Source organism: Dysidea avara, chromosome 15 (assembly GCF_963678975.1).
Source record: "Dysidea avara chromosome 15, odDysAvar1.4, whole genome shotgun sequence".
NCBI classification, from domain to species: Eukaryota; Metazoa; Porifera; class Demospongiae; order Dictyoceratida; family Dysideidae; genus Dysidea; species Dysidea avara.
In genome coordinates, this window is record NC_089286.1 from 7,713,128 (window position 1) to 7,740,239 (window position 27,112).

At 36.6% G+C, this 27,112-nt stretch overlaps 3 protein-coding genes across 4 annotated transcripts; 1 reads left to right on the top strand and 2 right to left on the bottom strand.

Moving 5' to 3' along the window:
• Positions 1-5,276: 5,276 nt before the first annotated feature.
• On the bottom strand, positions 5,277-25,286 carry LOC136245782 (ubiquilin-1-like). Of its 2 annotated transcripts, XM_066037254.1 has the most exons (19): positions 24,336-25,286; positions 23,304-23,345; positions 22,460-22,504; positions 22,331-22,408; positions 20,165-20,258; positions 20,042-20,109; positions 19,931-19,987; positions 19,834-19,884; positions 10,917-11,010; positions 10,798-10,865; positions 10,687-10,743; positions 10,590-10,640; positions 6,113-6,209; positions 5,998-6,062; positions 5,894-5,950; positions 5,791-5,841; positions 5,704-5,724; positions 5,547-5,644; positions 5,277-5,497 (listed from the first exon to the last, which is right to left on the bottom strand). In XM_066037254.1, exons 1-19 carry the CDS (start codon positions 25,251-25,253, stop codon positions 5,413-5,415), a joined length of 2,097 nt encoding a protein of 698 aa, XP_065893326.1. In that variant the 5' UTR covers positions 25,254-25,286; the 3' UTR covers positions 5,277-5,412. The 2 variants fall into 2 exon arrangements, with proteins under 2 accessions (XP_065893326.1, XP_065893327.1); XM_066037255.1 differs by lacking the exon at positions 23,304-23,345.
• On the top strand, positions 11,409-14,682 carry LOC136245762 (uncharacterized). The gene is made up of 7 exons (XM_066037239.1): positions 11,409-12,623; positions 12,681-12,728; positions 12,877-13,580; positions 13,629-13,856; positions 13,910-14,141; positions 14,199-14,252; positions 14,314-14,682. Exons 1-7 carry the CDS (start codon positions 11,534-11,536, stop codon positions 14,625-14,627), a joined length of 2,670 nt encoding a protein of 889 aa, XP_065893311.1. The 5' UTR covers positions 11,409-11,533; the 3' UTR covers positions 14,628-14,682.
• LOC136245763 (uncharacterized) lies at positions 14,570-15,631 on the bottom strand. The gene is made up of 2 exons (XM_066037240.1): positions 15,036-15,631; positions 14,570-14,952 (listed from the first exon to the last, which is right to left on the bottom strand). Exons 1-2 carry the CDS (start codon positions 15,438-15,440, stop codon positions 14,671-14,673), a joined length of 687 nt encoding a protein of 228 aa, XP_065893312.1. The 5' UTR covers positions 15,441-15,631; the 3' UTR covers positions 14,570-14,670.
• Positions 25,287-27,112: the final 1,826 nt, after the last annotated feature.

Consider the following 27,112-nt stretch of genomic DNA (forward strand, 5'->3'; position numbering starts at 1 on the left):
CAAATCTCTAAACTATATATAGCTGAGGTGTACCTCATCCCCTTATTAATAGTCATCTCATTATTGGGGGCTACCAATAGTCCAGTCACGACAGTACCGTTCTATATGATATTTATTAATTCATAGTAAGACACCGTTGCCCAATAATTTATATAAGATGGCAGAAAGCCTGTGTAGCAGATGGTCAGAACCTTAGCATTGAAACTCTAAAATCAAACTCTGGTGTGGAATTGGAATTCCATCTGCAGGGTAACTTCCAACCTAAGCAAGTTCCTAAGGAGTCACACAATTTGGGGTCCAAATATTTTTCTTCATTTAGATTGTGAGGATTCAAAATGGACTCACATCTTGAGTGACACATGGATAAATATTTAATAAAGAAGTCCTGTTGGAATATATGTATAAAGATGAAATATTGAAACCTGTTAAAATAGACAATACCCAATAAAGAGATAAGAATTCTGATTTTGTCTGGAGATACTGAAGTGAAGTTGTTGATTAAGGAATGTCCTGTTTGTTTCAAAACTTTTCCCTGCAAGGTATAGTTATTCTTTTGAAATATTTTTTCAATTCTGTTGGTAGCCTGAAGAATAACAGTTATATTTATATGGTCATCATCATAAAATTGTCCTATGTAGTCATACAACAATTGATCTGTTCAATTAGAAGTCACTTGTTAGTGTCTTTTAGCTATAATCCATTGTATCCTACTTTAGTAAATACCTGTAGTTTTAATGTCAGTTTAAGGGTCTATTGTATATCTCTCATTTTACACATCATGTCATATTATTTACAACAGGAATGTGTACAGGAGTAGCTAATGCACTCTGATGAAATCAAAGTTAACTCAAGTGACATGGTAACTATAAATAGCACTACTGGTAGACATGTTCAAATACACTAGCTAACAATCCACATGATGGGCAATAGTAACTATAGTTGTATGACTCCTACCACATTCAGATTGTGTCATATGACATCACTTGATGTATCTAGTGCAACTTAAAGAGCATCCAATTACCCAATAATTCCTACACATTATCTGGATAGCACAAGTAGTCCACAGGGCATATTTGTGTAGTGTGTGTGGGTTGTAGTGAGTGGATGGTAGTGTATTGAGTTACAGTGCTATATCCATTTAAGGAAAGAATCACAAAGTGTTGTTAGATCAACCACAATTTAATAATAGAGCATATTCACTCTATGAATAAGAAGTGGTTGTAGTGAATTCCACAGGTAAGGCTACTGACAAGTTTATTAGCAGCTAATGTTTTAGCATATGAATCTGATTAAAGTTTTTAAAATTAAAGCTAAAAGGAATCTAAGAATTTATTTATTCAAACGTATGTACGTATGCAATATTTGGTAGAACAGTATCTTAATATGGTCATCACATTGAGTCAGCAACTAGATGGTGATGGTTGTACTACATCCTCACAGAAGATGATGGTCAGCTGTTCCAGAGAAACCTCTTGTGAAGGATCATGTTTCTGCAGACTCATCCACCGAAAACAATATCACTGATGTTGTACTGTATGGGTACTACCATAACACGCTCCATCATTCTTTGTTGTCTGTACATATGATCCTCTGATTTCCTATTTCCATGCAGACCTCACATCTGCAAGTGCTTGCCACATAACAGTGAAGAGTAAGATCTTAGGAGGCTAGTGAGCCATTGTGAATGAAGGTAATTAAGTTTATGCCTCAAGCTCAGATGCATGCTAATAGCTGTTCCTTTAGTTTGGTCTTGTGTAGTTATCAAATTTTAATACGATGGGTGCAAGAAAAGCTAATTGAACACTTATAACATAAAAAGATTTACTGTAACAGTTTGTAAATTTTTATATAATAATTATGATAAATTGTAACTTGAAAATAAGTAATCTGCATTACGTGTCCGGCAGTAAAACATATACATACTCAAATCCATGATAGTGCAACCCAGGTGTATACATACATAGAATATAATGGAAACACATTTCAAACAATTAGACATTTGATTCTATTTGTGAAACTTTTACTTGTGAATTACTAGATTATAAGCACACTTTTGTAGACTATTGGTATATCAGTGATTCACAGATTTTACCCTCAAACTTTAGTCATTTGCACTTAAAAAGAAAAGCAATGTATATGTTAAGCCAAGACCAGTGTATGATGTTTACAGCTTACTATGAAACTAGTGAAATACAAAGTGGTGTGCCTAGAGATGTGATACTGAAAGGAATGCCTTCAAGTTAATGTGTTTCATTAATCATGCATTGGAGACACATGGCTAAATAGACAGAGCTTCACAAGGTATTCATTTTCAAGAATAAAAAGGCTAACCATCTAACTTAGAACTGGACTTTTGTAACATTATAGCCTCTATTTTTATTGATTGTAAACTTAATTCCAATTTCTCATGGCTTCAAAGCCATTCTGTGGTCTTAAGGCATGCAATAAATGAAACTTTACTATAAATCAAACAAAAGTAATTTCAAGTAGTTATCTCTAGACAAGAAATCTTATTGTTTCTGATATAGCTCAGAAGCATAGCTACGTATATGTTCAAGTCAGTCCATTACATATACATTATGCTACATACGTACAGTATAGCTGAGGTCAGCGAATGCATGTGCTGATATGGTATAAGAAACTGATAGTTTAATGTTCCAACAGGGTGAAGGGTTAATAAAAATCTATATAATTCTCCTATTTATGTACTAATAACATCCATGTATTATTGTTGTACAGTGATAATTTAATTGCAGTAACCTTATATATTATGACGTACATGCAGACGGATGGGGCTACAAACACTGAAACATGATATTATCAGCTATTGATTGTAACCGGATGCAACTAGGTGTAACAACTGCTTAATAGGGATAAAGAATTTAGTAATTATATAGTGAAACACATAAAGGTGATTCCATTCTAAGGGTTCAAGCGAAATAATGCATTGTGGTTGTTATAAGCAGTGAATTTGTAAGTAACAGTCCATCAAAGAAACAAAGGATTTAGAATTACACCTGACTGCATGCTAGTATGGCACATGTGGAGATGAGCAGATTGTTCTAGTAGAGTATGTAAATGTTCCATCAAGTTTTGCAACAAACATGTTAAGCATTTACCCATATGATGCAGCCATCAATCATGTAAACCTTGTTACGCTGGTTGCAGAAATAGTGACGGATCGAGAGAAGCACTGAGGATTAATTGAGATGACAAATTATATATTATGGTCAGTTATGAGTATGGGTATGCTGCTATAGTATGTTCACATTGAGCTGAATCCTCAAAAACATTTAATAACTCATGGATGCAATTACACATGATCTTGAAATTTGGCTCATTTGTAGTACTGCTTGATCCGCTAAAAATATTTCAAAATCTTGTTGTTCAAATGTTTGACATAATATTTACGGCCAGTCAAAATTTTCAGAATACATTTCCTATGGAGAAGCCATATAAGTACAGTGTCCATTAGAGCCCCTTCCCGAACTTGTAATGGAGCCAAACCGTACATGTCTGTTGTTGACACCTTTGCTGTTACCAATAATCATCTGGTTGGCAGAAATGTTAACTCTGTTGAGAAAAAACCCACTTTTAATTTTTAGCTGTTTTTCAGGGTTCAGCTCAACGTGAACATACTATAGTGATTATCAAAGTGACAATACAAGCAGAGGATGCTGAGAGAAGGGGTGACTGTATTGACCCTACAAGACTGTATGAACCAGTTTCACAACATGACCATGTCACATGACAACATAAAGATGTAGATTGATGTAGTTTCAACATTCTTGTCTTTATCTGATAAGTCAAACGTGACCTTTCCTTGTACCTATATCTGAGATACACATGTTTGAGATGGCTCAATGGATTATAATGAGCTGACTAGTTTATTAATGCTAGCATTATCAGAACCCTATTATGTTTTCAACCAAACTCCATGCAGGGTTACCAAAAGCTTTCAAAGTTTCAACGTTCTATTTTGCAGGAGTCCCCAAACTCAACAAGACTAGCATTATATTTCAAAGGTTGTGTAAAGAGTGTGAAAAGATTACACCAGTTCAGTGGCGGATCTAGAAATTTCAGAGGGGATTCCACTCAACAAAGCATGTAGTTTCGCCAGTAGAAAAAGTCCTAATATAATACACTATGTATAACTCTTGAAGATTTTATCACCCACACGGCGAGTTGTAAATAAATTAAGGGCGTGCGCTATTCTCAAAGGGGTTTCAGCTGAAACCATTGCAGCCCCCCTGTATCCGCCACTGCAGTTTGTTCACACCAACAAAATATATACCAGTTAAATTGTATATTTAATACGTATACACGTTGCGGAGTCTGACAAAATAATTATGGTCAAGTCTCCATAAAATTTGTTATTTGATTCAGATCATGTACTGTCATCCTAGCATTGAAGTGTTCAATCAACATTTTTATAGGTAATTTGATTTAAAACTGCATACCAGTATCACCCTTGGCCGCACTGGGGGAATCTTGAATCTTCCTTGTAGCTACTGTTCAGTTTTCTATTTAAATATGAAGATACCATCACTATGAAACATTGCTGCTAACAAGTTTTGACTAACACTTTTCACTAACACTTGATAGCTTGTCATGCACATACAACATATTGTTGTATGCATGTTGTGTCATTCTTTATTAGGTTTTCATACTAATGTGCACACAAGGCCTAGATCATGTGACCAGCATTGCTGTGTCTTATTGTGATGATGTCATCATTCCATCATTTTGATTTTATTTTCTGTATGGTAATATTACAGGTTGGAGGGGTTCCATGCTCTATGATACTCTAGGAGATTTGCCACTCTGCAATGATTCCAGGAGTGAAACCCTAAAAGCCATATTGAGACTAATAATAATGTTATACCAAAACTAGTTATGGGAATTATAAGTAAACGATTTCAACCTGTAGTTTTAGAATCCAATGGCCTAATATTTGGATGCAAACAACTACCTTGTATACACTGTGAAATTCAAATCTTGAGCTTTCTCCAATGACCAATCAGTTGTTTACTATATTTTTCCAAGCGAGCATCCATGAATATTCAACATTTACAAAAATATTTTATTGAATGCATAAGAAATCTAACATTATTAATTATTGTTATTAGAGCCTTACAGTGACCAGCACTGAAGGTCTATACAGCTTATGCTGTAGCTTTTGGATTACCTAACCCAATAAACAGATGCTGAAGATAGATATTTGCTGTAGGATAATTATAATATATATATATATATTGACTCCTTGTATCGCTTCTTGTAGCACGTTAATAAAATGATGGTTTTTACTGAATTTTTCAAAGGAGCACCTCAGCACGTAACAAAGTTGCATGTGTAGCAGTATAGCAGTGTTTACTGGCACATACATACATCCATTGCATATATTTTACTTCTCTAAGTTGAGTTAGCAGTTGTAGTGTTAGTACTGGATGGTGACACAGAACCAGAGGATGAAGACACTGGTACACTATTATCTATGCTACAGTAAAAAAAAAATGAAAGTGTCCCACAAAAGTGATGTTATTTACCCCATGTCTTGGAGTTGTTGGAGGCCTTGATATACCTGTGCTGCGGCTTGATATGCTTGTGGGTTTGTCCATGCTTGACGGAACTTTGGATCTTGAAGCTACATGCAAGTGGTCACAGAGTATATAATCAATATCACTCCAATTAATAAACACTTACCCTAGACCTCGTTTCTTCAACCTGAACAAAAAAAAAGTTTGTAAAAATTTTCATAAACACTGTTTTAAGTTACATGCATGCACTTACATTTGCTCTTGTTTGTGGACTGTTAGCCATCATAGGATGATTAGCTACCACCTGTACAAGCATACGTATAAGTGCACATTTTGTATTAAGTTTTGAGTAGTACCTCAAACAGTTCAGGATTTGTAACCATTTGCTGTACTAATTGCTGGTACATTGGAGTCTGAAGGTGAAACATGGCAAACTACAGATAACAAGGAGTAGTATTACCTGCATGAATTGAGCCATCAACTGAGGGTTCTGACTTAGATGCTGCATCATTGCATCCATTCCCCCTAGAGACCACGATAATGAACTAGGATAGAAACTATATAGCAATTCTTACCAGAGGATGCTGAACTAGCATCAGTTACTGATGATGGTGCATTTGATGAAGTGGTTGTTGATGTGGAGGGTGTGGTAGTGGCAGATGATGATGATGGCTAGACAAATTCAACAGATGCACCACTAGGGACCCGCCGATTATGCTCATAATTTTACCTATTATGCTATGCTGCACTGCTCAAAAATTTACCTATTATGCTCAAATGTATGCTCAATACTTACCTATTATGCTCAAATTATGCTCAATTATTTATGCCTCAGTTCTCATGCTCTGCTAATAATTTTCAGTTTATGGATAAATGATAAGTGGCTGAAGCACTAACTTACTACATATCACATTAAAGATCGATATACTCTAATAGAACAGTCAGCTATTTAATTGTTCTATTAGAGTTACTGATTGTTCTATTAGAGTATATCGATCTTTCTGTGATAACTATTTTAATAAGCTAGAATTCATACTATTACACAAATATTCTACCTATTATGCTAACATTATGCTCAATGCTTTCAGGCACCTATTATGCTCATAATTATGCCAGCATAATCGGCGGGTTCCTATGCACCACTGGCAATACCTTGTGATACACATAATAGCAAGAGTAAATAATCTTATTATTTACTCTTGATAATAGTTATACAGGCACAATGTGGAGTCTTTGAAATTTATAAGCCCTCAGACCCTTAGTAGTGCCCTTGTTTCACTTGTGCGCTACAGATTGGGGCCTTCAGGTTTGTAAATTTCTGCTTTAAACTTTACTTTATATTACACTAGCATTGGTACCTGCCCTATGTGCAGGACCATCTCCACATTAAACATTTTAATGCCACGAAGAGGGACTAAGCATTAAACACCAGCACTGCTAATGTAGCTATGTTGGGTACATGGTGATGTCACATTTTTTAAAGAGCATGAGGTTTTCTTATGTCATTAATGATGCAAAACACTAAAGTTTATTGTTTGTGGTTTTGACAGGAATGTAGTTTAATTATTCAGTGCATCTTCCCTACCAGTGACTTCAACGTGCTGTATAGAACAAACGAAACCTTTGCTGCTTTACATGAGAACTAATGCAACAATAATTAATATATTGGGAACCAAGCATAAATATTAGTGTCCTATATTTGCTGTGTAGCATGTATGTCGATAGTGCTTTAAAGTACATGATCCTTATGCAGTACATAATAATTTATAGTGAAGCATGCATGCAAGGCTAGCTAATTAGTTAAACTGCATGCGAGCTAAGGCAATTGTATACAGTATACCCTACATTACATACAGGTTGTGTACACACGGTACAGTTTCAGTTTCTACATTTTGATGTTTACCTTACCGACTGTCACAAAGAGAAATGAACTTGAGCATAATTTAAAGTCAACACAATTTGCAGTTATAGTTACTACATGGCAAGCAAAAGTTCAGAACTTGTCCTATGCACTTTCAGTTCTGATGTTGCAGTGACACATATACCTCTTGCCATACAAAAACCCAGTTTTGAAACACCTGCAGTGTAATTGACCAATAAGGTAATGTATGAATCTTTAGAGTGAAAGCATGTAAGTGAAACAGTTGTGCCAGGTCAGATGCAGTTCCTCGGTGTAAACTATGGATCTGCATGGTTCCAGTATTATCATTTTTCAAATGCACAGTAGTATTTGTTCAATCATGCAAGCTGCCTATTACTACAGCAGTATTGAGGTAAGTCTGAACAAACAGTTTTTCATGTCAGTGCACACCTATGTGCTTAAAACAAAGATGTAGATATTCTGGATACTGGTGAAAGAAGCTTTTACCTACTCTAATACAACACACTGGACCAACACACAGATGGACAAATATGTTGGCAATTTGTCTGCCCTGTCCCAAAAGTGCTATAAGAGTCCCTATTATGTGAGGTAATTCAGTGCCAGTGCTGAAAAACTGATCATAAGAGTTTGTAGATGAAGACTTGCATGGAACAGATAGAGCAAAAAGGTGCATCAAAAAGGTCCCAAAAGTGAAAAAAAAAGTTATGACCTAGGCGGGGATTGAACCCTGGCTGGTTATAATAACTTGGGGTTAAGGGAGGTGCACAAATCGCCACAGTTGTTTATCAGTGGTTTTGACAGGAATGTAGCTCAACTTTTCAGTGATCCTTCCCTACACCAGTGCCTTCATCGCCCTATAAAGAGCGAACAAAAGCACGTATTGATTTGCTACAACAACACTCGAGTTGCCAGATGATGGGCGTTTAATTTCGCTAAAGTCCCGCCTCGATACGTGCTTTGCATGCCAAGATATGATGAGCTAAAAGTCGTGTTTTAAAAAGGTGTTCACAAAAAGTTACTGAATAGAAAGAAAAAAAATCTGTCAACACGTGGATTTGAACCCACGACCTTTTACACGCTAGTCAGGCGTTCTACCACTTGAACAGTATGTGCTGTGGTTTTCAAAGGAATGTTGCTCAAGTTTTCTCTACACCTTGGCCTTCTACGCGCTGTAAAGACCGAAAGGAAGCACGCGTGAACTCGTGATAACAATCTTAGAGTAGGCGGATGATGAGTGCTTCATTATCAGCACAGACTATGTCGATTCGCGCCAAGTCTGGTGAGTAAGCAGCGTGACCGTCAGACAGACAGACAGACAGACAGCTTTTCAGCTTTATATATATAGATTCAGATTACATACCTGGTTCATGTTGTTTCTGCTGTAGATTCAAAAAAAGTGGCTGGTTTTCTCGTGATTATATTAGCACTATGGCAACTATGCATGCTCATGTGACAAAATAAACACCCTCATTACATTGCTACACATTAAAAATGCATACTCATTGGACAAACCTATATTTTGAGCATGTGCCTGAAGGCGTGGAGTATATTAGAAAGCAAGGTGGAGTTATTACCCACCCAAAACAGCCTAAAGAGTCTGAGCTAAGGTATATGTATCTCTCATGAACTAGACAATTTTATGTAAATGCATGCATGCATGCAAGGTAGTGATACTTGTACTATAATAAAATACTTTAAAAATTTTTTTCTTCAATTTGGAATAAGTTTTCATGGACAATTAATACAATGAAAATTGCAGAACTGTGATACAGTACACACGCTGCCAGCATATTTGATGCAGTGACAGTAGAACTCGTTATCTGCATGTGTACAAGTGAGGACGATTGATATAGCTATGCATGTGCCACATACTCAATAAGACATTGCTTCACACGTTTTGGGATGACAAGCAAGGTTTGCTTATGCAGGAGTGCCTAATTATAAAGATGGGAAATCAAAAGTGGTGGCCAAAAAATAGCTGCAATGCTCATCAATCATTTCTAATAATGATGGCTGTGCCATACCTGGTTGGCATTAAATGTCATCACTGTCATTTCTTTTTGATTTCACAACTTTTGCACTCTGTCTATTTATGAAGGCCACAAGTTTCACAGGTAAAGAATAACTTTTTGTATTTGCGAGTCCCAATTCTGGCATCTTGGGGCTTACATTTGCTTTTACCTGTCTCCGTTATATTTCCTACAGGTTTAACAGAGTTCATGACAGCATCTTTTACTGTGTTATTAAAAATGACTTAGAACAGTTACCTTTGCACTCTATTACAGCAGTCATAGAAAAATCCAGACTTGCATAGTTATTGAGTTGTGAAACTATAACCTTCACATATGTACAAGGTGGCTACAAGTTTTGTAAAGTAGAATGAAATGGATGCCTATATTATGATCTTGACAGTTAGGAATGAGGTCCCTGATTCTAATTCTTCTTAGATATTTTTACCACCCGACTGTTCTATTAGAGTACTCTTACCCTGTTATCACTATAAGGCATTGGTTACGTTAATATTTCCATATGCAGTTACCCCATGGGCATTACAAAAATAATTTTTATGTCCATAGCTTAGCAAATGTATGTAATTTATGTGCTTCTATGTGTGCAAAATTTTCAGCATGTTACAGTGATTTTAAAAGTGCAAAAAGAAGAAAAAGAATAAAAATTAATATGGTGAATTTTGAGGGAATATTATCAAAAGTTGGTATGTAGCTAGGTTATGTTATACCAAAGGTTTAAAAATGCACCATAATAGTGTCTCAATTTGAGGAGGGAGCATGGAACTACACATCATTAAAATCACGGTCTTCCTGTTATCAACAACTGATAATATTTGGTTGCACAACACATTTCTGTGTATCTTGATAAGAGCTGTCTTTGATGTTACAATGAGCACCACAGTTGTGTGCTATGCATTAGTACCGTAATTTGCTTTTTTTCATTGTAAAAAATATTCATATGCAAAACTTGTACGAAAATTTCTTACGCGAAAATTTTTACATAAGATCGAACTGCTCTAATAGAGCAGTCATTCATGTAAATCATATTTACATGAAACGAAAATTTTTTTGCATGAAAATAAAGCGAGTTACAGTATAGTATCTATAGGACATCAACTAACAACTACACGTTACAATGCTGCAAAATTTTATATTGCTTACAGTTGCTGTTGTTTGTGGGCTGTTAGCCATCATGGGATGATTAATCACTGCCTGTTGTATGTATATGTAAGGAGTTATGCATCTTATAATTGTATACCTGAAACATCTCAGGATTTGATAACATTTGTTGTAGTAGTTGCTGGTACATGGGGTTCTAAAGGTGAGACATTACGAACTATACACAATCTGGTAAGGAACAGTTTATTACCTGCATGAATTGAGTCATCAACTGAGGGTTCTGACTTAGTTGCTGCATCATTGCATCCATTCCTAACCCTAACAATAGAGACCACACTTATGAGGATAAAAACTGAATATAATCTTTACCAGAGGATGTTGGGCTGGCATTTGTCCCTGAAGGTGATGTATTTGATGAAGAAGTTGTTGATGTGGAGGTTGTGGTAGTAGTGGATGGTGATGGCTATAGATTGTAGTACAAATTCATAGTTAGTCAGTAGAAAATAACTTCTATGGTAACTCATTTGGGTGCTTTAAAAACAATATAGCCAAGTCACTGTGAAGGAATGATCATATAGTTATAAGGTAGAAACTAAAGGAAATGGAAACTACATGACAATCCTAGTCCCTGGCCTAACTCCTTTCAGACTTTTTGTTATGCCAAGTGACCATTCTAATAGAATACATATCTTGATCAAGCATTTATTTATAGCTGTTTAATTTATTCACTAAATAAGGCACTGCTATATATACAGTGGCTAACTACATATAAAAGTTAAGCTTGTTATTTTAAATCTTGTATATTAGCAAGAGTTTATAATAAGAGGAGAGTATCGAACTTCGCTATACCCAGTGAAAAATGAGCCCGTAAAGTATTCCGGATATCACAGTAATTTTGCGTAAACTCACCAGTTGTTGATTGCTGAGAGTTAACACGTTTTGGGCGGCTTTGAGAATGTCCGCATGTGTCCGCTTTAAGTTTCAGGATGGATGAAACTCCTTCTAGACGAGTGTCCTTTGCTCGTCAAGGTGAAGAAACGACTGACGATGAAGTTCTAATTGATGACCATCGTCATGGTATGTGTAGCAGTGGTGGGTCAGAGCGTACCGTTAGAATAGAAGTCGGCGATGAAGGTATAAGTGAAGAAACTGACAGTAACAACGTGGAGCTGGGTTCGCCAAGGTGCAATATTATCGATAAAGCAAAGATTGAATCATTTCACCACGAAGTTTGTGAGTTGGGAGTTGATAGGTTTCCAGAACTGTGCTTTTCACCAGTCCAGGATATTTCAGGTAATTCTATGTTAGTGATAACACAGCGTACTGTGATGCTTCATCCACCGTTTGGCTATACATCACGAATCCAAGTGACAATTACAGGTTTTGAATATGAGGTGCATGTACTGATGAAGAAATGGGAATCTGGTGTATTTCAATCAGTTTTCCATGTCCAAGAACTGTGTGAGAAATTTTGTAGAGATCCTTGTTACAAGTTTTGTCCTGGTATAGATCCACTGCACTACAAGCAACATTACTATGGAGCAATGCGCTTTGATATTTTAAGCGTTAGACAAACCAAGGAGCCATTTGCCCGTGTTGACTCATTCAATTGCAAATTGTGGTTTAAATTGGCCAGTAATGCTACCAGCGATGAGAAAAGCTCTAGTGAGGTGCAGTGCTCTGCCTGTAAGAGACTTGTGACTGATTTAAATTGTCAAAGGCGTCGCACCTTACAAGAGAGCCCCAGTAGAAAGCTGAAAAGACAGTCGTCGTCGTCATCACGTGCCAGACTATCCTACATGTCTCCCGCTAGTCAACAAAGGAGAAAGTCAAATGCACAAAGTGAGAGATCAAACATGATAAGGAAGTTGGAAAAGTACAATGAATCTGATGTAACATTGAATGATGAACAACATGAAGAGATGTGTACTCTTGTAGAAAGGATTGGTAATGGTGATTTAGATGAGATTTTTCTTGAAGGGAGTGAGCATGGTGTGGGTGACCTTATGAAGGAGATCTGGTATACAGACAGTAAACGTCAGCAACAGCAGTTTCTGCGTGACCAATCCAAGAATGGTAATTTCTATATTATTCTGTTGCACTGTTAATTATTCTGCTCTGTTTTTTCTTCAGCTACGGGTGCTCGCGGCAACAGATGGAGTATGATTACCATCAGAATTGGTAAGCCACTGCAGGATTCAATAGGTTATATAGACTGTTCTTGTATGCAGTAAATAAATAATAAATTATGCATGCAAGGAAGGTTGGTGGCAGAAATTAGGAGTTTGATAAACTCAAATTTACAAAAAAATTTTTTGTTATTTTGTAGCCTTGGCAGTATATACCAGAAGCAGTGCAGCTTACGATGCACTGAAAGGATTTGGGATCTTGCAACTACCATCAAAGGCCACATTGCAGGCTTATACTGGAGCATTCATGCATGAGCCAGGAGCAAGGAGTGAGTGTATTGAAACTCAAGTTGCCCGTTATGTCCTTTTTAAAGAGCAATGCAGAGAAACTGGTAGACAAGAACCGAGATCAGATGGTGCGCTTATATTTGACGAAGTAAAGGTAGCATGCCAGCTGATGTGGAATTCCCGCAGTCACCAGTTGATGGGTCTTGCAATGACCCACAAAGAGTTGCCTTCCCTTAATGATATTTATCGACTGCTGAAGGAACCTGAAGCTGTGCAGCAAACATCCTACATTTTACAATTTCTTTGGCGTGACCTGACTAGTGAATTTGACATTGTTGGGCCCTATTTCACTAGCCCATCAACAGTGGACAACAAATTTGTTATGGCATGCGTCATGGAGACAATCTACCTGTTCCAATTTCACGAACTTAAAACTAGTTTATTAGTTTGTGATGGTGCATCTCCAAATGTTTCAGTCATCAAAAGAAACCATGGACATGCTGGAGTGTACTCAGTAACAGAAGGTGAAGACGACATTTTTAAAGTAGAGCCATGGATGGTGAACCCATGGAACCCGCCACATCGAATATTTTGGCTGATCTGTCCATCACATCAGGTAAGCTATTGTATTGCCTAATGGTAATAATTATTTGATATTTTTTAGCTGAAGAACATGATTAATGCCTTGTTCTCTTCAAAGACAAGTGGCACAAAACATTTTCAACGTGTCGGTAAACCTAAGTTTGGATGGGATACTATTGATGACTTATATAAGCGAGAAATTGGTCGAGCTCAACTCAACTGTGCAAGGATGGTACCAAGGCTGAAGGAAACACATTGTCTTCGAGATGCATGGACAAAATTGAATGTGCTACCAGCGAAGATAATGCAGGTAAGTTATGGTGTTATTTTTTGATTGTAGAATGTACAGTGGTATTTTATTAGCAAGAACAAGTGTTGGGAGAGCTGCATTGGTATATACATCAAGACAACACTACACCAGAGGAATCAGCGAAAACTTCAGAAACACTTAAATACTTGGAAGCTTGTCATCATTTGTTCGAGTGTGGCTTTCTTAGCCATGAAAGGGTCCAAAGCCTAAACTGTGATGTCATAAAGAACATTAATAAAGGTTACCACTATTTTTCTGGGTGGCTCACTGATCTCCTTGAGCATGGTATGTGATCTACAGTATGTCAAACTACAACATGAATGTATATACTTACATCAACAGATCCACAGTTTCCACATACCAGCAACACACAGAAGGAGTTTCTATCTTGGCAAAGTATGCGAATAGGATGGCATTGTGTACACTGTTGTTAATTATGTTTCTTTTGTTTATGTAGCGTGGGACCTTTTACGGATAGATGTTTACAGTTTTAATGCTTTTGTGAAATGGTTCTTAGAGACATATCCAACGTATTTCATCTCCCCACTCCGTATATCTGGTTCTGCTGTTGAGAGTCTATTCAGCCAGTATAAATATAGTGCTGGAGGGAAGTTGGATGCAGTTAATTATGTAACGTCGAGGTGTTCCCATTTGGTAAAACAGTGTACTACCAGTCATCAGGCAGGAAAAGGTTATAGGGACCAATCTATTGGTACATTGGAACTACCATTAATAAAACACAAGTATGGAAAGAAAGAACAACAACAATAACAAGTGTTTCTTACTAATGTATGTATTAAACATAATCAAGAATTTAAGTACCTAATTTAGTGCTTAATTTTGTATGCTGAGTTAATAAGGTGCTCCTCAGGTTGACATCTACAGTTGACGCTAGTCCCTTCTTAGTAGCTAATTGTTGTTTCGTAGATGAGATGAACTCCTGGATTCTGGTATTGCATAGTTTCCTTGTAAATTCTTCACAGACGCCCTCAACGGTTCCTTCACTGAAGACATCAAGATTTGGTATCTTCTGTGATAACGCATTTTTGAATGATTGTTCAATGTTACGGTCAGCTTTGATAGTGTCATGAGCAACCTGAGTTAAAAAAACAACATATAACATTGTTGTGTATTCATGTGGTGGCTTTCCTTAGTATGCTTAAATGTAGTACAATTTACCTTGATCAATTCATCTCCATGTTCATTTAGCCCCTTCAAGTTGACCACTTCTTTTAGAATACTATCAACTTCACGGAGGTACAGTATGAAGACTGGGTCAGGAAAATACATAAATCCTCTGTCACGATACTGTAAGTACCCAGGAATGCAAGATTTATCCTTAACGTTCATGGCTTGCAAAATAGTGATCTTCTGAGAAAGACTATCTTTGCAGTTATCTGAGCAGTGCTTGATATCTTTATACAAACCATGTAGCATGCTACAAAGTGTTGCTCCCCCAAAGCGGTAATAAACGCCATCATCATCTGCTTCTATTGTAATGGTTTCAGGCTGCAGAAACTTCTGCTGAAACCGAGAAACATGATCCAGTAAAAAATGATAGACTGTAGATGATATGGTCATCATAACTTTGTTACAGCGTGGAACAGGAACACCATTAGCTTTTGCAAACCCCAACCATGTGTTTCTAAGTGCACTTACTTCATGTCCCGACAATTCATGATAATCAATATCTTGTAAAGAATGCTCTTCACTGAGAAGAAAAACGCTGCAATATTTAAACCAGTCAATTTGGAATTGTAAGTAAGCATCCTGTTGTTTCTTGCAGGAGACATACATTGCTGCAAAGTAACGCTGGTGATGAATCATCAAACCGTGCAGCGGCTGTTCGGTTGAGCACACAACTTCTGTAAACTCTATCAACAACATATTACTTTCAAAAGTTGCTTTTAACTTGGCAACAATTTCACAGCGTAGAATCTTGTCATCGATTTTCTGTAGTGATTGCAACAAGCTATCTCTGTCAGATTTTTTCATCGTCTTTGTTTTGCTCTTCTTGGTCTTCTTCCTTTCGACAACAGTTTGTTTGTCATGCATTGGTGTTACTGTCTTCGTCTTCTTCGCTGCGCGCTGTTTAGAACAACCAGTTACCCCATTCCCGTCACTCGACTCGGTACCCTGAGTTTTTGTAAGCCTTCGTCGTTTTTTTGCTGGTGAAGCTGTTCGTGACTGCTGCTGCTCTTTGTCGTGAGCTTTCCTGCCTTTCCCGGTACCTCTTCCTCGACCTCGTCCACCACCACGTGCCATTTTGTACACAAGATTATGGGCGCGCGTAAAAGGAGCACGCCCGGTATCTTTCACGCGGCGCAAGTAATTAGTCAGCAATCAACAGTCGGTAGCATGGCATTTGATCGAGGCCATAGGACTTTACGGGCTCATTTTTCACTGGGTATAGCGAAGTTCGATACTCTCCTCTTATTATAAACTCTTGATATTAGTAGGGTGACAAAATTAGGTTTATTTTGTACCTATAATTGTCCATAACTCTGTAAATGCTTGATATGTAGGTAATTTTTGTCTTCATGCATGTGCTTGAAATTTAATTGAAACAGATTATCCATAATTTTGAGTTTGTAGTGATTTTTGTTAAGTGTGTGAAAAATACAAAACAAACAAACAAAAAAAACAAAAACAAAAAAACAAAAAAAAACAAAAAAAACAAGATGAACTTTGAGGGGCATGAATCTCTGGAATTTCTGGAGGAATTGGTGTGTGGCTGCTCCCAATAGTGAAGGGTATTCACACTGTTTAAATCTTCTCATTTGAATATAGAACTATAAGTATGCATGAAAAAGTGTGCAATTATTCTTCTATCTGCTAATAATTCATTGGCGTGGACACACTGGCTTCTTGGTCATGTGACCCATGGTATATATGACATACTACTATTTTTCTTCTGGTATTAGTAATATATCCACTTTAATAAGTATCACAGCTAGGTCAGGGGTGGAGGAGACACCTTTATTTAGGGGGGGTGGGGGTGTAGCCATGGGATGACATGGCCTAGCTGTAAGTCGAAGACCAAAAAAGGTAGCTAACTGCCTGTACAGCTGCTGACAACAGCTGCCCTCCACCAACTACACCTCCTTATTTATAACTACACATACGTAGCTTGCTACACTGTTCCTCTGAAGAATACCGTGACTGCTCTATTAGAGTAACTGGAATTATTGATGCTATTGAGGCTCTCTATAGATAATTTTAGGGGGCTAAGCCCATCCATAATCTTTTTCACAGGGGTCCTCTTGCCCCCCCTCTCTGTTGCCCCTGTCACAGGCATTATGAAAAATTCAGCAGATTTTTTTTGTCCTCTACAAGATTTCAGCTGACAATTTGATACATTAAAAAAGTGATTCAACATAAAGTAGAGACCCCAAAGCAAATAGCATCCAAAAATGATGCCATTAAAACCAACATACAATATGTTATGTAACAGAAAGTACATTTGTGGAAGAGTTAAAGTGCATCTAACTAATTTCAAATCTGCTTCTCAGTATCAATTTTTACAAAATTCTAAATGCCTGATTACAGTTAAATTACTAAATGATGCATCATACAATCTCCCTTCAAGTATGCAACACTAACTAACTTAGGTGACAGTGGGGTTAGGACTACTATTCAATTTCCGTACCTTGTGTTTACTTTTCAGTTTCCTTTTTTATCATCACAATCTTTTCATGTGAGAAAATCAAGACACCACAAAATTTATTTGAAGTGCTTACAGCAGAGAAGGTAGACAGGCGAATTAATTATGTAGTTTTGCTGCAGAAAGCAAACCACAGTGACCATGTCTTATCATATGGGATACCTTCATAACAGTAGCGAGATCAAGATACTCTAATATAGTAGTCACATGATATTCTAACAGAATTATTATGCGTTATTAGGGCTGAGCGATGTGACATTTTGCTACTTTCACAATTGTAGGATGTAACATATCATGATTATGATAACTATCACGATGTTAAAAAAAGCAAAAAGCAAACCACAGTGACCTTGTCTTATCATATGGGATACCTTCATAACAGTAGCGAGATCAAGATACTCTAATATAGCAGTCACATGATATTCTAACAGAATTATTATGCGTTATTAGGGCTGAGCGATGTGACATTTTGCTACTTTCACAATTGTAGGATGTAACATATCATGATTATGATAACTATCACGATGTTAAAAAAAGCAAAAAGCAAACCACAGTGACCTTGTCTTATCATATGGGATACCTTCATAACAGTAGCGAGATCAAGATACTCTAATATAGCAGTCACATGATATTCTAACAGAATTATTATGCGTTATTAGGGCTGAGCGATGTGACATTTTGCTACTTTCACAATTGTAGGATGTAACATATCACGATTATGATAACTATCACGATGTTAATTTACATGCATCAATGACATTGTATATGCCCAACTTTGTAAGAAATATTTATACATAGTGAAATTGTGTATTTGTTCAACACAATTAATTCCATGTATAGGTAGTTACAGATAGCATAATGAATTTATAGAAATTCTACGGTTTCTAATAGGTAAGTTTTTACGTAGTAAAATTTATTCATGCAATGAACTGACTCAGAACTATATAGGCATTTTTTCTGGATCATGTTCTTCCACAACAGTATGTGCCACTATTTTGAATTTACTACTACACATTTACATGTGATGTCACAACATCACGATTATTTATAATACATATCAACATCACGATGTTCAGAGACAATCACGATTAATCCCAGAATCAATATAATCTCCCAGCCCTAAGTGTATATATGTACAAGGGTTCATAATGAACTCTTGATGTGTATTATATCATAACTATGCTATACCAAAACATTAAGACAGTACCATTATAATAAAAATTATTGGATTCATGTGATAAAAAGTATAGTGAAAAAGGAAATGTACTATTAGTACTAGTAATAGCATGGGTAACAGTGAAATTTGGGATAAATATCACGAGTGTTGTATTGGAAATGGGGGATAAATTTCACGAGGCGAAGCCGAGTGAAATTTACCATTTCCAATACAACAAGAGTGGTATTTATCCCAAATTTCACTGCTACCCATGCTATTCCCAGTTAATACCATACTCGCTGCATATACGCATGCTGTGCATTATCTTTGCTATGTACGCAATTTGTCACTATGTACTAAACACTAATTGGCGCTACATTGTTAACATAAATTCTAGCCAATGAAATTGCAATTGCAACTTTTTCACTGCTGTCAGAGAAATACGGGATAAATTTCACTGTTACTATTGAGACTTTTGTACGGGAAGTGAAACAGGTATGGTATTATAGAGCAGAATAGTATGATTAATGTGCTATTTGTCACATTATGATTCTTTCCACATGAAATGCACTCATTATGACAGTTATCTTTGATATAATGCCATCACAGATTTGACCTTTGATGACTTTTACAGCCATTTTACATTGTCAGAAATTTAATTACTATGCCTTTATCTCCCTGAGGGCTTATTTCTATAAAGTTACCTGCCAATTGGTAATAATTATTTATCCCCGAAAGAAGAATGAATTTTGTAGCAAATAAAATGATCATAGCTTTGGAGTGGAATGAGCTATTCACTTCAAACGTAATTAAGTTGTTTCTTAGAGTAGTACTACTAATATTTTAGCAATGTAAAATAATGCCAAAGTGACAAATTTTCAATGCAGAAATGGCTATAAAGGTCACAAAAGATTACATCTACAGCTGTGCCTATATCAAAAAACTAAGGAGTGCTATAGCTGTATCACAAAGTACACAAAATGCTCATTTGTTGTGATATGCCACTTTATCATTGAACAAAACGTACCATTACATGTATTTTTTCACACACATAGATATGTGTTATAATACCATCATGACTTTGTTTTGCTACATTTCATTGTTTGGATCGTACGTTATTAATTTATAATTAGTTTGCTGAACTTTAAATTACTTACATTTGCTCTTGTTTGTGGGCTGTTAGCCATCATGGGATGATTAATCACTGCCTGTTGTAAGTTTATGTAAGAAGTTATGCATCTTATAATTGTATACCTGAAACATCTCAGGATTTGATAACATTTGTTGTAGTAGTTGCTGGTACATGGGGTTCTAAAGGTGAGACATTACGAACTATACACAATGTGGAAAGGAACAGTTTATTACCTGCATGAATTGAGCCATCAACTGAGGATTCTGACTTAGTCGCTGCATCATTGCATCCATTCCCAACCCTAACAATAGAGATCACAATAATGAACTAGGATAGAAACCGAATACAATTCTTACCAGAGGATATAGGGCTGGTATTTGTCCCTGAAGGTGATGTACTTGATGAAGTAGTTGATGTGGAGGATGTGGTAGTAGTGGGACGTGGTGATGGCTATAAATGGAAAGGCAAGCAGTATTAGTAATACTTCTATTAATGCATGGCACTCTCATGGATGACAGTAATGTAATATCAACCACAGTAAGTATGTACATTGAGGTTAGCATTGTGTAATATGTAACTATAGTACTTTAAAACCACTACTTTTATTGCATAGATCCCTACTTCATTTTTAAATTAACAATTTTTAAAAATACTAGTTTGTTTAGTTTTTTGTTGCAGCACAGCTAGCTACAATGTAACTTGTGACTGTTCTATTAGAATATCACACATGACTGTTGTATTAAAGTGACTGTTGTATTAGAGTATATCTCAAGTCAGACAAGGGGTGTGCAGCTAGCTAGACCAATAAGGGGTGAGGTCATCTTGTTTACTAGATTGTTAAGAGGTGTGGTCTCCGTACTCTATTGTTATTAGTTGGGCGTGGTCATGAACCTATTGCAAATGAGATCCCAATCATGAAGCTGAGATATCTAGCTAGTAGCATTGGGACTAAAGCGCTTCTGAAATCCTGCTCTGAACTAATTCTGTGGCGTCTGCTTAAAGAAAGTGTTGATACAGAAAATTAATGCCTTGATATGGTTTCATTGGATGAAGAAGAAGACAAGCAGCCTGATTGAAGATAAAAGAAAGACAAGGTGCAGAGGGTCTATACTCTTCGGAACTCCAAAAGGCACATCCCACTGGTGAGTTTGTTATTGTGGTGTAAACTGGTGGCTGTGCGCTGCTTTGAAGGGCCTTTAGCCTTGCGACTATGATCAGTGAGGCAGGCAGTGAGGCAGGCAGTGAGGCAGTGAAACTAAAATTCAAGTTTTGGCAATTTTAAAATTCTATATCCGGCCACCTGTAAGTGTTTTGTTATATTTAATGCTGTATTATAATATTATATAGACTATTACTATTCTATAAAAGTGAATTTCGCCATGTAAAATGTCTCTAGGATGATTTTTAAAGGTGGAATTTTAGGCAGCACACAAAATCTTTGGGGCAATCCCTACTTGTATTACCATGTACATTGCTATATATGAATGCCATTATTTGTATCTTCATGTTGTAAAGAAAAACTCAGTATCTGCTTATGTACTAAGTACTTCTAAAATAATTATTGTTAAACACAACCTAAGGTTTCATAAACACTTTTAACACCTTCTGTAAGGATTAAAATGGTAAGATTCAACAGTGAGTCAATGTTGTTTATGCTAGTCACACACAATACAATGAATTTCGATAGTGGACACTGGAAACAATGTAAGAATAACAACAAGGCGTTGGTGTGCTAAGAGCAATATAGTTTATTTTAGTCTACTACAGTATAGTTTCCCTCTGTTGACTAGCTCCATGTATCACGCGTATCGCCCGTACTTTCCTTAGCAATTACACCTGAGTCCTCGTTTCTTGTTAATAACTCTTGTTACATGGGCCAGCCCAAACATTTAGTAGCACTGTGAAATCCTTTAAACACCGAAACTGTTATTAAAACAGCGCTTTGATACAGGCAAGAACAAGCGAGTAATGAGGCTTGAAAAATATCCCATACATTCAGTATAGACAATTCAGACATGCAAACATGAAAACATTGTTCCAGTACAAAACCATTGGGAGTGAACACATGTTCACCTCTTTGATAGTACTATATTTGGTGGGACTCAGGTGAATGTGTACTGACCATAGATTGATTTCTCGTACAGTTCAATGGGCGGAACATAGCTAAAACGAAGCGTAATGGTCACTTCATTTTTCAGTAATGGATTGTTTGGGTACACATTCAGATGCAAAATTGATTTTATGGCATGCCTGGTGCCATTCCTTTGTTTGATGCAGTATGCATGGGCTCAATAGACCTACGTTATTACAAAGTAAACCAACAAACAAGTACAGTGTATTCTCAGTTATCCGAACCCCTTGGGACCAGGGGTGGTCCATAAGTCCATATCTCTGAAACTGTGTACACGTGTATATATAAAGTGTATGTCAACTATTTATATACTAAGTAAATAGTATAAGGAGCCAATGGAAGGTTGAAAAATTACTCATATCATTTATAATACTTTGAACTAAACATACACCTTAGTATTGCTTGATTGCCCATCTAGAAATTGCAACATCTCTTGAAAAGCTGCCGGATTACCCATCATTTCTGTTATCTGCAAACGTAATAGTGACAGGTTTGCAATAATATAAGCTTTACCACTTACCTCTTTCTCCATGTCCAAGTTATTAAACATTTGCATAAAGTCAGCCTATCACATGAATCAATAACATGTGCAGTATTTGATACTATGCAATTGATATCATGTAAAAACACCAGGAAAGTTAACACAAGCATAACGTTATTATAAAAGCTGAATATGTTTTTGTACTACAGTATAGTAAGGGGTATCCAGGGTTCGAAATTATAAATAAGTAGTTATTGATAATTTTCAGTCTACAATACAAAGAAACTGCCACCAAAGGTAACTTTGGGGGGCCACATTTATGATACATATTTGTAACAACAGGGTATTAGAATTGTGTCATGCATAGACTAAGTATTCATATCCAATTATTGCCTCAGTATAATCAGTCAGTTAGACCACATAAACTTAATTAATAGTTTCTCATGTATTAATACTTAAATAGCAATGTGGGGAGGTAGATTTAATTTTTTCATTAAATGGATTATTGATAATGGATAATCCACGTAATTGACTAATTGGCCATACTTCAATTACAATACTGAATCGATCAAACAATTAATAATATATTGCACTATAGTTTGTTTGGACCATAGTCCCACATAGCACACACACCATTGGTCGTTGTATGCAGCACATCTTAAGGTGATAGGGTAAAACCATGAGGAGTTGAAGTGGAATATTTGAAAAGGAGTCCCTTTCGCAGATCCCCAAGCATGGAATAGTGGTATGTTAAGGATATAATATGATAGGATGGCACCATATTCACAAGTCCAGTTATGGGTTACCAATTATTGGAAAGGCTTTTTGCTGATCCGGTCACATTTGTAGTAACATTGACTACACATAAAACTGTACTACTTACTTCTTTTGCAACACCAGAATCCTTAAGAGTGAGGTTCTGATTCTACAATAACAAGCAATAAATTTACAAAAGAGTCAAGGTTAATAGTTCTCTGGAAGTAACTATAAATTATGAAGTATTAGATGTATCATGATCATCCCCACTGCATCACTGGTTTCCTCACTGTATTGATGATTTTTTACATCATTAGTGGCTGATGCAGCTATTAAGCAACTTTTAAAGGTAGCAAATAGCAACATAAGACTTTAAAGTTTTTAATGCAAATAATTGTCCATAACTCTGTGAATACGTATCAGATTCGCACCAGACTTGGTACGTGTATTCACCACAATACGTCCTTAATATATGCTTACTTTCATGGCAATTTAGCTGTGAATTTTGTGTTTTATACTGGTTTTTGTAACCACATGTGTGAAAAGAAGAAATTAGGAATGTGAGCCATTGTGAGGTGCCAAAAGTGCTGGCAGCTATAATGTAAAAAGTGCTTGTAAGAAGTGATCATATAGTTATACATGTGTGCTGGCTTTCTTGGCCTCGTAGCTAGTAATATGTTCAAAAATTGTTATAGCCACCATTTGTTGATCCATGCTTTATTGTTTATACATTGTTTGCTATGGTCATGTCTGTTGGAAACACAGCTAATTACATCTCTTTGTGAATTATATAGCCAAATTTAGAATCACTTAATTAGGTAGGGATGTTAACTTTGAAAAATATCACTACCTTGACTGAGTTAATGAATTTTTAATGAAAGTAAGCAAGTAAGAATTGATTTGTAATGGACAATGTAGACAATGGTAGTGACCTGACCCACCCACAATATGTTTGCAAACTACTGAAGAAGACGTGTAACAGTATTCAGCCTGAGTTAAAGCCTACTACGGAGATTAATTATTAATGATGAGTAGAAACCTCTGTACTTAACCATGCATGCGCAATGATAGGAACTTTTAAGGACATACTATTAAGAAAATTAAATGAGTTTAGTGGAAAGTACATTAGCCCATCACACATTTTAGGTATGCTACTCACTCTGAGTGGTTCAATTATCCTTTTTACTTCTTGTATCAGAGGTCTCATATTTGGGTTATCATCCAAACACCTCTCCACCAACTGCTTTATTATCATAACTTTATTTCCTCCCACTATTTTATTTAAAAACACTTGACGTCTACCAGCTTCACTAAGGGCCACAAGCTTATTTGTCTGAGGATCTCTTAATTTTGGAGCAGATGGGCTTGGCCACTCTTCACTGAACACAAAGAGTGCTATTCCACCAAAGGAGAACACATCGACTGGAAAACTGTATACTGGGTTAGGCACCAATGCTTCTGGAGGCATAAAATCCTGACAACCTGGAGCCATAGTCAACGTACTTTTAGTTCCCCTTCTTCCTACATCTATCACCTTAGCCACTCCCAGATCTCCTATCTTGGCTACCAGCTTGCTCGTCAGCATCACATTATTGGGAGACAAGTCACGATGGATTACTGGAGGTATATGGGTATGGAGATAGGTTAGCCCACAGGATACATCAAATAAAATAGACATTTTTGTGTCTGTGGCAATCTTTGACTTGTTTTTTTCCACGAAAGAAGCAAGGCTGTCTTCCATCAATTCCATTACCATGTTTGGTATACCAGACAGTCCGGATTCTTTTGAGTAGTACACGCCCACAAACTTAACAATGTTTGGATGACAAATCTCGCTACAGTACAGAATTTCTTTTATGAACTTATTTTTGATCACTTCCTTTTCCTCTTGACTGGCTCCTTGTAGCAGGAGAGGGTGTATTTCCTTGGCGGCAAAAGTTTCATTGCGATTTCGATCACGATATTTCACTTTGAAAACATGTCCATATGCACCTCGTCCTAATTCTATACCCTTGGTTAGTACTCCTGTAAGAGTGATGTCCTTGAGTTCTGTAATTCTTGGTTGCCCTTGACCCATGTTGCGCGTAATTTTGTTCAATAATTAATTAGTACGCCCAGTTAGGGTGGGGCTAGCTACTTTCTACTCATTGCAGTGCTTTAATTAGAATATTAGACGTAGCTCTTTATTTGTCACGTTAATGACTTTGATCTACAACCAGTCAGCCACTCCAACAGAACAGTCAATTACTCTAATTGACTAATAGAACAGTCATTTATAGTAGTGAAATATTATTACTATTATTACTATTATTACTAACACTTTACAGTGACCAGCACTAAAGGTCTGATTAAAGTTACTCTTTAGGGGCATTCCCCCATGATTCAACCTCCACTGTGTAGCTATGCCAAAGTTAATAGCCCCCCTTCCCCCGCCTTCTCCATCGCCCCTGAAGTAATGGTCTTCTTGAAGCTGCTGTGTGTCCATACTGGACACACAGCAGTTTCAAGAAGACCTCAACTCTTTATTTAATTGGACTATTAACAATCATCTGTCATTTAACCTCTCTAAATTCGTATTCATGAGCTTCCATCGTAAATTCAATTCTCAGTACATCATAAATGACCATATAATCAATGAATCACCCAGTTGCAAAGACCTAGGGATTATTTTCACTAACTCATTGTCATGGAGAAAGCATTATGAAATGATTTCCTCTAAAGCCTACAAGTCACTTGGACTGCATGCTACGCAGAGTATTCAAGGATTCACATTGTCCTCAGGCTAGAAAATCCCTATACATATCATTAGTGAGATCTAAATTGCTATACTGCTCCATATTGTGGAGACCTTATTTGTTGAAAGACATAGAATTAATTGAGAAGGTACAAAGGCGTGCTACTAAATTCATACTCTCTGATTACACTTCAGACTACAGGACTAGATTGACCCAACTTGGTATGTTGCCATTGATGTATATTTATGAAATATCTGACATCCTCTTTTTCATCAAATCACTTAAAACTCCTACAGATAAGTTCAATATCCTGAACTATGTCAGCTTCAATACTGGTTCTACTAGATCTTCTGGAATCAAACTACACCACAAGACAGCCCATACCAATGCAGCTATGAACTCCTATTTTTTTCGCCTACCTAGACTATGGAACTCTTTGCCAATAATTGATCATACACAATCACTAACTGTAATAAAACAGAAACTGAAGAAATTTTTATGGAATCATTTCCTAGCTAACTTTGACAATTCATCCTGTTGTTTCCATTACCTTTGTCCCTGTTCCTGTTGTTCCAAGAATCCTGCATCTAACAATTTTAACCACTTGTAACTAAGTAAGTAGATGTTAGTGTATAGTTATTTTTAAATGTATGTTAGGCTATCAGTGTAGGTCACTGGTAGACCCTCAGAATTATTATTCTGTAAAGCATTATTATTATTATTATTATTAATATATTCGCTAAATGTATAGCCTGCATAATATACTTCCACAATTATAATATAGTCCAGGGGCGGATCCAGACTTTTTAAAAGGGGGGTTCCACTCTGGAATTGCAACTTCAGCCTAGCTGTAAGTCGAAGACCAAAAAAAGGTCATCACCTGCTGACAATAACTGCCCCTCACCATAGATACCCTCACCATGCAGCTATATTTCCTTCCACATGTAGCTTGCTACACTGCTCCTCTTAAGAATACTGTGACTGCTCTATTAGAGTATCTCGAATAAGAAAGGCTTTTTCAAAAGGGGGTTCCATGGAACCCGTCGAATTCCCTGGATCCGCCCCTGTAGTCTGACTACCACTGTACTGTTGTCTTACTATTATGCCCTACAAATCATGCACTATACTTTCAATTGTATAACGTCATTATTTAGCTAGCTATTAGCAGTGTTGGGAGTAACGAGCTACTTATGTAACGCGT